An 11,824-nucleotide genomic window follows, 5' to 3' on the forward strand; every position below is an offset into this window, starting at 1 on the left:
TCAGAGTTGTGGTTGACTTTGGGAGACCAGGTGGGCATGGCCACAGTGGGCGTGGCCGTCTACCCTCCCTCCCTCTCATTCCCATCTCCCTCCCTCCTTCCTCCGTCCCCTTTCTCTACTCTCCTTATTCCCATCTCCTTTCTTCCTCCCTCCCTCCTTCCCCTCCCCTCCCCTCCCTCCTTCTCATTCCCATCTCCCTTCCTCCGTCCCCTTTCTCTACTCTCCTTATTCCCATCTCCTTTCTTCCTCCCTCCCTCCTTCCCCTCCCCTCCCCTCCCTCCTTCTCATTCCCATCTCCCTTCCTCCGTCCCCTTTCTCTACTCTCCTTATTCCCATCTCCTTTCTTCCTCCCTCCCTCCTTCCCCTCCCCTCCCCTCCCTCCTTCTCATTCCCATCTCCTCCCTTCCTTCCTTTCTCCCTCACCTTTCTCCTTCTCTCCTTATTTATTAGTTTGATTTATTATTAGTTTGATTTATATGCCGCCCTTCTCTGGAGACTCAGGACAGCTTACAATGCATTAAGTAATAGCCTTCATACTTTTGTATATACCTGCTTAGTAGAGCTTTTTTTGGGGGGGGGGGCTAAGCGGTGTTCTATTTTATACAAAGTCAGCTTATTACCCCCACAAACCGGGTCCTCATTTTACCTACGAAAGGATGGAAGGCTGAGTCAACCTGGAGCCTGGTGAGAATTGAACTCGCAGTAATTGCAGGCAGCTGGCAGCTAAGTGCTACTTTAACAACAGTTTAGTCCGCTGCGCCACCAAGGCTCAATGAGGCTTATTCCCATCTCATTCCTTCCTTCCTTCTTTCCATCCAGGGGGCGGGGCCTTGAGTTTGATACCCCTGTTGTAGGTAGTCCACAACTTAGCAACCATTTTGAAGTTACAACAGAGTCTGAAAAAACTCCTTATGACCCAGATTCTAATTTCCAACATCTCTTCTCCAGCGCCTACATTTATGGCTATTTGCAGCATCCTTAATCATATAAGCACAATTTATATTTTTGCAGGAAACTAGAATTAATTTCCAATTTCTAGTAAAAAAGTGTCCGCTGCATTTGCTGTATGTGGGCTCAGTTATGATCATAAGTCGAGGTCTATCTCTATATAGATCTAATCACTCATCCTGGAAGTTAAATAATATCGTAAGACAGACTTTAGATATTGATCTTTATGTGTATTATTATGTTGGTATTTGCTTAGCCAGGTCACATTCAGTAACCGCACCCCTTTCCTGCAGAGCAAAGTGGTATGGTCCTTATCCTCACTACACTTTACAGGTAGTCTACAACTTACAATTCATTTAACGACTGTTCAAAGGCACTGAAAAAGGTGACTTATGACCGTTTTTCACACTTATGACCATGCAGCATCCCCATGATCACGTGATTTACATTTGGATGCTTGACAACTGACCAGCAACGTCAATGGGGAAGCCAGATTCACAGTAACAACTGTGTTACTAATTTAACTCCAGCAGTGATTCACTTAACAACTGGGACAAGAAAGGTTTAAAATGGGGCAAAACTCACTTAACTAATTTCTCACTTAGCAACATACATTCTGGGCTCATTTGTGGTCGTAATTCGAGGACTACCTGTACCTTGTGTGTAGCTTGACACCCAGCTAAGCCCACCTATCCTTCAATAAACCAGACCATCTATTGAGATCTTGAAGCTTCATTAAACGAACAGGAGGGTGTATATGAGATTTTGGCTGGATTCTTCCAGGTGATTTTGCATCCTTAGAGTGATAGAAAATGGAGTCTGGCTTCTCAGGATGCACTTGGGTGTGTTTCTCCCCCACTCCCCCCACCCCCGAATGAGGGAGGATGGGCCTTCTGTAGGGTCACAACACTACTAAAACCAACTTTCTAAACAATGAAAGATTTTATCTTTGGCCACTAGATGGAGCGCAATACATGTTTAGAGAACAATAATAGCCTACAGATATACAAACTCTGCTGAAAGCAGAACAGTCCTTACTGTTTAGGAGAATAGAAAATAGAATAGAATAGAATAGAATAGAATAGAATAGAATAGAATAGAATAGAATAGAATAGAATAGAATAGAATAGAATAGAATAGAATAGAATAGAATAGAATAACAGAGTTGGAAGGGACCTTGGAGGTCTTCTAGTCCAGCCCCCTGCTCAGGCAGGAAGCCCTATATCCGTGATGGCGAACCTGTGGTACGCGGAGCCATATCGGTGGGCACACGAATATTGCCCTTCCTCAGCTACAGTGCGCATGTGCGTGCTAGCCAGCTGATTTTTGGGCCTTCCCAGCCCCCCAGAAGTCAGGAAACAAGCTGTTTCTTGCCTCCAGAGGGCCTCCGGGGTGGGTGGAAAAGGCTGTTTTCATCCTCCCCAGGCTCCTAGAAAGCCTCTAGAGTCTGGGAAGAGCGAAAAAACGGGCCTAGCGGGCCCATCGTGCCATCATGTGTCAAAAGTGGGGGGAAGCGCATTGAATTATGAGTATGGGCACACATGCACGTGACCCCCCCTGTGCAACCTCCACTTTTGGCACGCGATGGCAAAAAGGTTAGGCATCACTGCCCTATACCATTTCAGACAAATGGTTGTCCAAACAGAGCTGGGAACGGGAAAATTTCATTCATAAACAGAGTGCTGGGAGTTGCAAGATGAATTGCAGACCATGGTGTGGTGTCACTACACAGTTGACACAAAAGGGAAGATGTGCAATGACATCATGATGTATGTTGTGTCTTTGTGGATTGTACCAGATGCCTACAAATTTCTCCCAATTCGCCTCTGCTAAAACAGGTACGGTAGGTTTTTCAACTGCTGTGATGCCTGCAAGAGCTATTTGATTAAAATGAACAGTGACATAAATGAAATATGTAAAATAACACAGAAGTGGTTGCTGGGAAATGCTTGAAGACAGTTGGCAAGAATTTGAGACGAAGACTAGCATCAGCATCCACTGTCCACTGTTTCTTAACCTTGGTAACTTTAAGATGCGTGGAGTCAGCTTCATCTTTGCTGGATAATTTTGGGAATTAAAATGCATACATCTTAAAAGTTGCCAAGGTTGAGAAATACAGGGAGAACAGCTGTCGGGGGCTCTTGGTTGGGAAATTTATACTCATGCTGGACCTGGTCCTGGCATCTTGGCTGTGATGTTGCCATACTCTGGGGTTTTGGGGAAACTGGAGTATCCATTGTGAGCTGCTATTGAAATTTCCTAGGTAAGTTTATCAGAGGGCATTATGGGTAACTAAAATGGCAGACATTTTGTGGCTGGCATAACAAAGCAGTTAACTCTTGCAGAAAGAGGAGGAACCAGGATTAAAAATGTGTCTTGCTGAGTAGGAATTACTATCAGTCCTGCTTTAAAGAATTGTTGGATTCCCAACCTTTTTGATAAATGTTTGGCTTATGTGTATATTTGGATATTTTTTAAAATCTAAAACCTTCTCATGTAAAATCCTAACTGCTATTCTTTTTTCTTCATAGCCAATTGCCTATTCCATTGGACAATGCTTTCAGCCACAAATTTATGTAAGTCTTTTATCATATTACCAATATTTGCACATGTCATTTTTTTCTAGCCCATCAATTATGAAGGATTTCAACCCTAATTATGAGAGTCAAAGTCCCACACATTTAGGGATCTGATACTACTCAGGTAGGAATCCTCTAAAATGGGCACAAAGGAGCATGGGTAGGAATTTTGGCTCAGCATGGGGACCCAGTCACCAAGTTTGCACATTATGTGAATCAGGACATCACTGTCAGACCTGCCCCGATTTGGTCCTTTAGTCAAGAAAGACCCTCGACTCCATTTGTAGTGAAAGGTATACTTTACTAAAAGCCAAGTGGATTACAATGTAGCAAAACCCAGAACTAAAGTTTGCATGCCAAAATTCCCTGGTTAACTTTCTCCATCCAATTCTTCTCCTCCCCTGGTCTCTTACTGTCCAAATATATTTGAATAAATAATTTTGGGCCTCAATTCTTTGGTGCTCAGCCTTTCTTATGGTTCAACTTTCACAGCCATACATTGCAACTGGGAAAACCATAGCCTTGACTATACGCACTTTTATTGGCAGGGTGATGTCTCTGCTTTTTACTATGCTGTCTAGATTTGCCATGTCTTTCCTCCCCAGGATCAAGTGATCTTTAATGTCTTGGCTGCAGTCCCCATCTGCAGTGATCTTGGAGCCCATTTCTTCCCCATCTACACACACACACACACACACACACACACACACACACACACACACACACATAAAGAAAGAAGCAGACATCCTGCAAACTCCGGAACTTAAAATTTTAAAAGAATTAAATTTTATTTTACTAAGCTTTGGTCAGCCATACTAATATACCTGGAACTCGTATTTTTAGAATAGTTTGTAATACACACACACACACACACACACACACACACACATATATCTGTGTGTGTGTGTGTGTGTGTGTGTGTGTGTGTGTAGGTCTTTGGTTATTTGGGTTTTCTCCCGCGTAAAATTGGAAGTGTCTTGGCGATGTTTCGACAAAGTCTCATTCGTCATCTTCAGGCTGGTGTTTTCGGCTTCGTGCTTCTAGGAGCAATGTGATTTTGGTCAGGCTGGTTTCAGCTCCGCATATAATGGTTTCAGTGGGGATGTGTTTGGGAGCGACTGCAATGTTGAATCCTTAGAAAAGGACATTGGTTTCGGCTTTGGTGAGGATCCTATCTGAGATGTTATGCACTGTTTGTTTCATGTGTGGCTATGAGGGGGGAGGGGTTTGTTTCTGGAGTTCTAGTAGTCTTTGGAGTTTGTTGGTGTGTGTGTCTGTCTTGAGGGTGATCTCTGTTTCTGCTCTCCAGACGGCGAGTTGTCCCAAAGTGCGGGGTGGATTTTGTTGCTGAGTTTGAGGTGAAGTGTGAGGAGATCTTTGTTGATTTGGTCTAGGAGGAATCTTTTTGTGTGAAGTTCATTTCTGATTAGGGCCAGGGTGGATAAAAATCAATGATTTTTTTTTAAAAAAATCAAAAAAATCAGATTTTTTTTATTTAAATCTGATTTTTTTGATTTAAATTGGATTTTTTTGATTTTTATCGAAATTATTTTAATAAAAAACTTTTGGGGTAAAAATCTATCGTAAGATAGTTTTCTATTTAAGATACATAAATAATTTGGTTTATTCAGCATGAAATGGAGCTTAGTTATGTAGCATGAGGCTGTATATTCTGCAACACAGTTGCTCTTTAAAAATTATGATTTAAATCGAATTGATTTAAATCAAGCCTTTTTACTAGTGATTTAAATCATGATTTAAATTGTGATTTAAATCAACTCAATTTAAATCAAATCCACCCTGATTAGGGCCAATTCTGTTCTTTTCATGATGTGTTTGGTGGCTGCAGAGTTGGAGTGGAATTTCAATTGGAAGCTGTGGGGATTAAATGTTGATCTCGGCAGTTGCGTAGGAATGCGAGGTCACATAAAATGGAAGCTCTTTGGACTTCGAATAATCTTTTAGTAATCTTTTCTAATAAGAGCTGCAATAGGAAGGAATCAGTGCTGGGGGTTGGGCTTGAGCATCATTGGAATTTCTCACAGTGCACCAGATTGAACTAGGTTCCTTGGGCATTGTGGGAAATTTGAATGGCTTGGGCCAGAAAACGTTTTGAAGAAAAATCTTAAGAGGTCAGCAGTGAATCATGGTACGGCCTTAGTGCTTTGGAAAAAACCTGAATGATGCCAGAGGCTAAGGCCAATAGTGGACATTTACAATTATGACCAGGAAGGACCATTGGTACTTTCTCAGGGGAAAAATCTACGCTTAGGTGGATAATCCAAGATGTCCCCAGGAGGAGGTCAAAACAGTCAACATGGCAATAGAAGCCCAGTCCTCTTTTTATGTGAATGAGCATCCACATTAAAAAGAGCAGGGATTTGATTATGTGGTGGCATCAGACATTTTGATTTTTTCAGACTCACTCCACTTAACCCCTGTATACACCATTCGGCCTTTGCTAAATTCTGATTGATAACTTGAAGGTACAAAATGGGGAAAAAATTCAGATTAATTCTAATATTGTTTCTGTGTGTGTTCTCTCCACAGTCTCTCCCTTACCGAACTACCATCTGTGGGGGCTTTTCCCCATCCAAATCAATAATAATCTCAGGCTCTGTGTCTGCTTCTGCTCACAGGTAAAATGCTAAGAAATATTGTTGGTAAAACTTCCTCCACACAATTTTATTCTGAATTCATTTATTCTGAATTCCTTTCAAATGAATGGTTTGGGCTGCACAGTTAAAAACAGTCAGTTGCCTTTTGAAACAGCACCTTTGAGACGACTGTCTAATGCACGGGTGTTTCTGTGTTTTGTATTTTATCTTTAGCCATAAAAAGTAAATAAACATGTTTTGGGGAAACAAAATAAAGTGAGGCTCCATCAACAGGTGATAAAGGGTTACCACAAACGAACATCAGTGTGCCTAGAGTGAGTTGGCGATACTTCTTAAATATTCCTTCCAGGAACAAAGTTGGCCAACCAGAAGCCCAGCCAGTTGGGTGACAGAAGCAACACCTCTCTGTCACCAGCCTTCATGGTTCAAATCTGTTACCTTGACCTATGAAATAAAATGAGCGGAAAGGATACACAGCTAAGGATGCACACACCCATTCCAAAAGTACTAAATATGATAAAATGAACTTTGCTGTACTTTTATTTTTTTCAAGTGCAAATAAAAATAAAGAATCATTACTAGTTACCCTCCATGCATGATAGGATATGATCATCTATCATCTATTTGTATCATCTATCTATCTATCTATCTATCTATCTATCTATCTATCTATCTATCTATCTATCTATCTATCTACCTACCTACCTACCTACCTACCTACCTACCTACCTACCTACCTACCTACCTATCTATCTATCTATCTATCTTTATCTATCTATCATCTATCGATTCATCTCTATATCCATCATTTATCATCTTTCTCTCTCATCTATCTATATCTATTTATCATCTTATCGAGTGACCCCCTTTTTCCAGAAGTGGAGATCTCTTGATGAAATCCTTAAAAAAGAGAATCTGTTTGGCAAAAAGATTCTTGCTCACCAGGTTCACACACCTTTGAGATTAATAATGGCTTTTGAATCAGCAATACAATATCTTCAGATGTCCATTGTGTAGTTTCTGGATGTGTGTGTGTGGGTGTCTTCTGTTTATTCTGCAGCACAACATTTGGGTCTTTTTATATAGATTCCACATCAATCTGAAAGCAGGGAACGATATTGCTTTCCATCTCAACCCACGGTTTGATCAGAACGTGATTGTTCGAAACTCTCACTTCAACATGTGCTGGGGCTCAGAAGAGCGACACCTGCCCTGTGGGATGCCTCTGTTGCGTGGCCAACCCTTTACCGTAAGTCAGTGGTTCCCAATGTGGGGCCCACGCCCCACAGGGGGACAATTTTATTTTTAATGGGGGCAATTGGAACCTTGTTTAAACCAAGTTAATAGCTTCCTCTGCTGAGTAGGAGTCACTTTTGAATAGTAAGAATTATATGTCATGGGGGATGGGGAGGAGTGATCAGGATTTTAGAGATGCTTAGGTGGGGCATGGCCAAAAAAAGTTTGGGAACCACTGTCGTAAGTCAAAGCAGTTCGGTTGCTCCACCTGCGCCAGATGATTGTGTGAACTGACTTAAATTTGCATTTATCAGGCTAGCCTAATGCATGGATTTCAGGATCCTTGGTTCACCCATACAGTAACACTCGTTTAAAAGCTACACTGCTTAAAATCAAAATTAAGACTGGATTTTTGGTCATAAATTGGTGCGGTTGTAAGCCAAGTCATCCAGTGACCAGACCTGATTTTGCAACCATTTTTATGGTGGCCATAAAGCAAATCACTATTTCACAATTCAGTCACCAACTAAAATCACTGTTAAACCTGAACTAGTAATAAATATCAGAACCATGGTTAGCACAACATAAATCACCAAATAAAATAATACACTATACTATGTTACTAATAATATAATGTATAAATAATATAATATAATACAGTGTATCAATTTCATCCTTATCCATACGAAGCATTTATTCTGATTTAAATTTGTAAAATTGAAATATGATTCTAAGATTAATCCAAATTTGGGGTGCACTAGGTTAAAATCTCAGAACTGAATTAAAATCTGTATTAGTTGTTCTGGATACTTATCATTTAGTGACTTTGAGGACATCATCAGATTTTGCAGGGGCTTCTGTGAAACACCTTTGCTGCTTTGTCTGGGAAATTGGTAATTTATTATTATAATAGACAAAGTAAAAATTTAAAGATCTGGGTTATACTATCCAGTCCCATTAAGGTGATCATAAATGTGCATTTTCTTTTCATAGATCTGTATTCAGTGTGAAGCACACTGCTTTAAGGTGGCTGTGAATGGACATCATCAGTTTGACTACAAACATCACCTATGTAACCTACTTCAGATAAATCTACTTGAAGTGGACGGTGACATAACATTGACCAACATCCAGGCTTAAGGGTCGCCAATAGAAGTCCATTTTTGGATAGATACAGTGGTGGGATTCAGCCGGTTCACACCAGTTTGGGAGAATTGGTAGTTAACTTTCTGAGCAGTTTGGCGAACCGGCTGTTGGAAGAAACCTCCTTCCAACAGCCTTTTATCTTTCCCACCTTAACGGGTTAATCCTGCCAGGAAGGCAACATTCTGGTGTGCCTCTGTGTGTTGTTTCTAGCCTAATTCTGCTTATCTTTATTGCCTAACTTTACTTAACTTTATCTTATCTTTAAATTTATCTTTACTGCTTAAGTGTTTTCAAAAACTGCCTCTGTTGTTAAGCCTTGTTACATTGTAACAACTGTTAATGGTTCTTGGCAGTACGCCTAGACTTTCTGTAGCCTGAGCGGCTTCTCTGGAGTTTTTATTTTTTTTCTTTGCTGGTACTTTTACCTTGGGGCTTGACTTTTTTAAAGGGGAAGGGTCGTTTTAAGCTTTTTACACTGCTTTAGTGGTTCCTGGCATTGTCCTTTTGGGGTGTACTTCCAATATATTTTCTTAATTTGTCTCTTTAGCTTGGCATTTTGTAGCCCAAGTATGCCCACCCACTTTCTGGAGAGCTTAAATGACCTCTCTGCTAAAGGATTTCACTTTATGAGCAAGAGTTGGCTGCTGATAGTTATCATTGCATTTTAACTATTTTAATTCCTCAAGGTGCTCTGCCTGATTTTAACTCCAGGTTGCAGATGCTGATGAAAAGGAAAGTATTCGGACAGAATAGTTTAAGTTTTCATGATGGGTGTGACTGTCTTCGTGTGTATTCCCCCATTTCTAATCTAATGATTGGTATTTAGGGCAGCTTTTTGCAAACAAAGAAGCTTTTTGTATTTTTGTACAGATAATCCTTGACTTACAACAGTTCATTTAGTGACCATTCAAAGTCACAATGGCACTGAAAAAAGTGACATGACTGTTTTTCACACTTACGACCGTTGCAGCATCCCCACAGTCACATGATAAAAATTCAGATGGTTGACAACTGTCTCACATTTATGACAGTGGTAATCTCCCAGAGTCATATGATCCCCTTTTGCAACCTTCTGACAAGCAAAGTCAATGGGGAGGCCAGATTCATTTAACAGCCATGTTACTAACTAAAGAACTGCTGTGATTCACTTAACCAATGTGGCAAGAAAAGTGAAATGGGGCAAAATTCACTTAATAAATTTCTCACTTAGCAACACAAATTTTGGGCTCAATTGTGGTCATAAGTCAAGGAGAGGCTGGGTGTGACAAGGAGTGGTTGGGAGGGGAGGGGTGAGGCAGGGCCGGGCGGGGTGAGAAGCCGGGCGAGGAGCCCCTTAACGTCATGCTGAGTTAGCTACGCCTACCCTACTGGTCATTAGGGCAGAGAACCAGTTGTTAAATTATTTGAGTCCCACCACTGGATAAATATGCAATAGATGTAAAATGTTGAGTTTTACTACCTAAAGTTTGAACAAATGCTCTTTTCAGTTTTTAAGAACCATAGTTGTTTTTTTCCTTCCAATCTAATTGTTTGAATAAACTAGTTTTGTTCATATCTAGTTTCGTTTGCTGACTCAAGTGTGATAAACTGACATTTTGATTCTGAATTAGACACCATGGAAATTTCAGGATTTCATCCTTCCTTTTTGCTACTTTGGTCTCTAGAATTTAAGTAAATGGGAAAAGAACTTCGACGGGACAAGTGCCAATAAGATTCCTGACAGATAAGTGCCCAGTTCATTTGGGTGATGTCACAGTATTTAAAAAGCACTTTGCTTGCGAAAAACAGTTTACACAATAATCATCTGTCTTTGAATTTACAATCTAAAAAGACATGACATATAAAGAATGTAGCTGGGGAGAAAAAAAGGAAAACTTTAATCATCAGTCAAGATGTCAGTGGCCTGCGCAGAGGAACCCAAATGTTATCATCTCAGTGTCAGACCTGGAAGCCATATTTCTACCTTTGTGCCTTCAGGCTTCAGGCCTGCCACAAATCCTACTGTGGGAAATTGGGAGGGGGGATTGCATAGAGGGAAGAAGATATGTAGTCACAATAAAATTCTTTATAGAAAGTCAAGGCCAGTGGTGGGTTGCCCCCGGTTCGGACCAGTTCTATAGAACTGGTAGTAAAACCAGAGGGAGGCTCCGCCTACCACCCATGACATCATCAGAACGCTTCTGTGCATGTGCAGAAGAGCGCACGAGCAAAGCGACGTGCGCGCGCGGCCCCGTTGTGAACCGGTAGTAAAGGTAAGTAGAACCCACCCCTGGTCAAGGCCATGGGGCCCTGCAGCTGTGTGGAGAAGAATGAGGAGCTATTGTCTGTTCTGGACAGTAACTGATTGGATGTGTGATGGACATGTGGGAGAGGGGCAAGGTCTTGAACTTTCTTTTGGGTGTGGAAAACCCGGAAGCTCTCAGATTCGGATTTTCCCAGATATGCCAATATGACATCTCTAATAAAAGTTAGCTTTGAGGAACTTCAAGCCTCGGAGTTTGATTTCATTGGGGGTGTTACTTGGAACCTTGACACTCAGAGCAGATTCTCCTGCTCTACCTTAGAGTGGAGACAGTTTTGAAGAGGAGGAAGCCAACTTCTCAGCCCTCATTACATCTTGTGGTCCATCGGTGGCCTGCGGAGCTGGCAGCAGAGTTGGACAGTGAGGAGGTTGGGGAGGAACGGGGGCCAGTCCTGGAGTCTGGGGAAGGCTCAGACGAAGGCTCTGCATCAGAGGCAGAGAGGGGGCCAGGGCCATCTGGTAGTTATGTGCTGCCTCCGGAAGCTGACATCAGCGAGGCAGAAGAATAGTGTGAGCCTGTTCCCAGTGTGCATATGCACAGAACTGCCAGAAGGCAAGAACAATTAAAGAAAAAAACGGTGACTCGGGAGTAAGGCTTGGAGTTGATTGGCCCCTCCCATAAGACATAAAAGAGGAGCAAACAGATGTGAACCTTTGCAAGAAGCAATTACTTCATATAGTCAATTCAAGCTCTGAGAAGTCCGTTTGATTCTGCTCCGTTTGGCCTTGCAAAACTAATTGACAACTAGGTCTCTGGCAGCATTTCAAGGGAGATAAAGGTGGGTGCTTATCAATATTACCCTGAAAGACTGTGTCAACTCGAGCAGACATCTGTCAGAATCTTAACAGACTTAGTGAATCATTACGGGCTGTGAATGACCACAATTCACAGTCGTCTCAATTTTAGGACTAAAATTGTGACTTGTGCTTTCTCTGGAAGCCAAAGTCAGAACATTACAATAGCAAATGAGCAGAGAATGGCTATTTCTGTGCCA

The 11,824-nt window shown here is 41.5% G+C and overlaps 1 protein-coding gene across 5 annotated transcripts in view; it reads left to right on the forward strand.

Moving 5' to 3' along the window:
• The window catches only part of LOC139308490 (galectin-5-like), a 33,301-nt gene extending 23,261 nt beyond the window's left edge, over nt 1-10,040 (forward strand). For all 5 annotated transcript variants that reach the window (XM_070932043.1, XM_070932045.1, XM_070932047.1 and 2 more), the window contains 4 exons: nt 3,480-3,524; nt 6,078-6,166; nt 7,232-7,394; nt 8,375-10,040. In XM_070932043.1, coding sequence (XP_070788144.1) covers nt 3,480-3,524; nt 6,078-6,166; nt 7,232-7,394; nt 8,375-8,521 — 444 coding nt within the window. In that variant the 3' untranslated portion in view covers nt 8,522-10,040. The remainder of the gene's footprint in view (nt 1-3,479; nt 3,525-6,077; nt 6,167-7,231; nt 7,395-8,374) is intronic.
• The last annotated feature ends 1,784 nt before the right edge of the window (nt 10,041-11,824 follow it).

This window comes from Pituophis catenifer, unplaced genomic scaffold (genome assembly GCF_029215685.1).
Source record: "Pituophis catenifer annectens isolate HBS135680 unplaced genomic scaffold, rPitCat1.0.hap2 SCAF_1, whole genome shotgun sequence".
In the NCBI taxonomy this organism is placed as follows: domain Eukaryota; kingdom Metazoa; phylum Chordata; class Lepidosauria; order Squamata; family Colubridae; genus Pituophis; species Pituophis catenifer.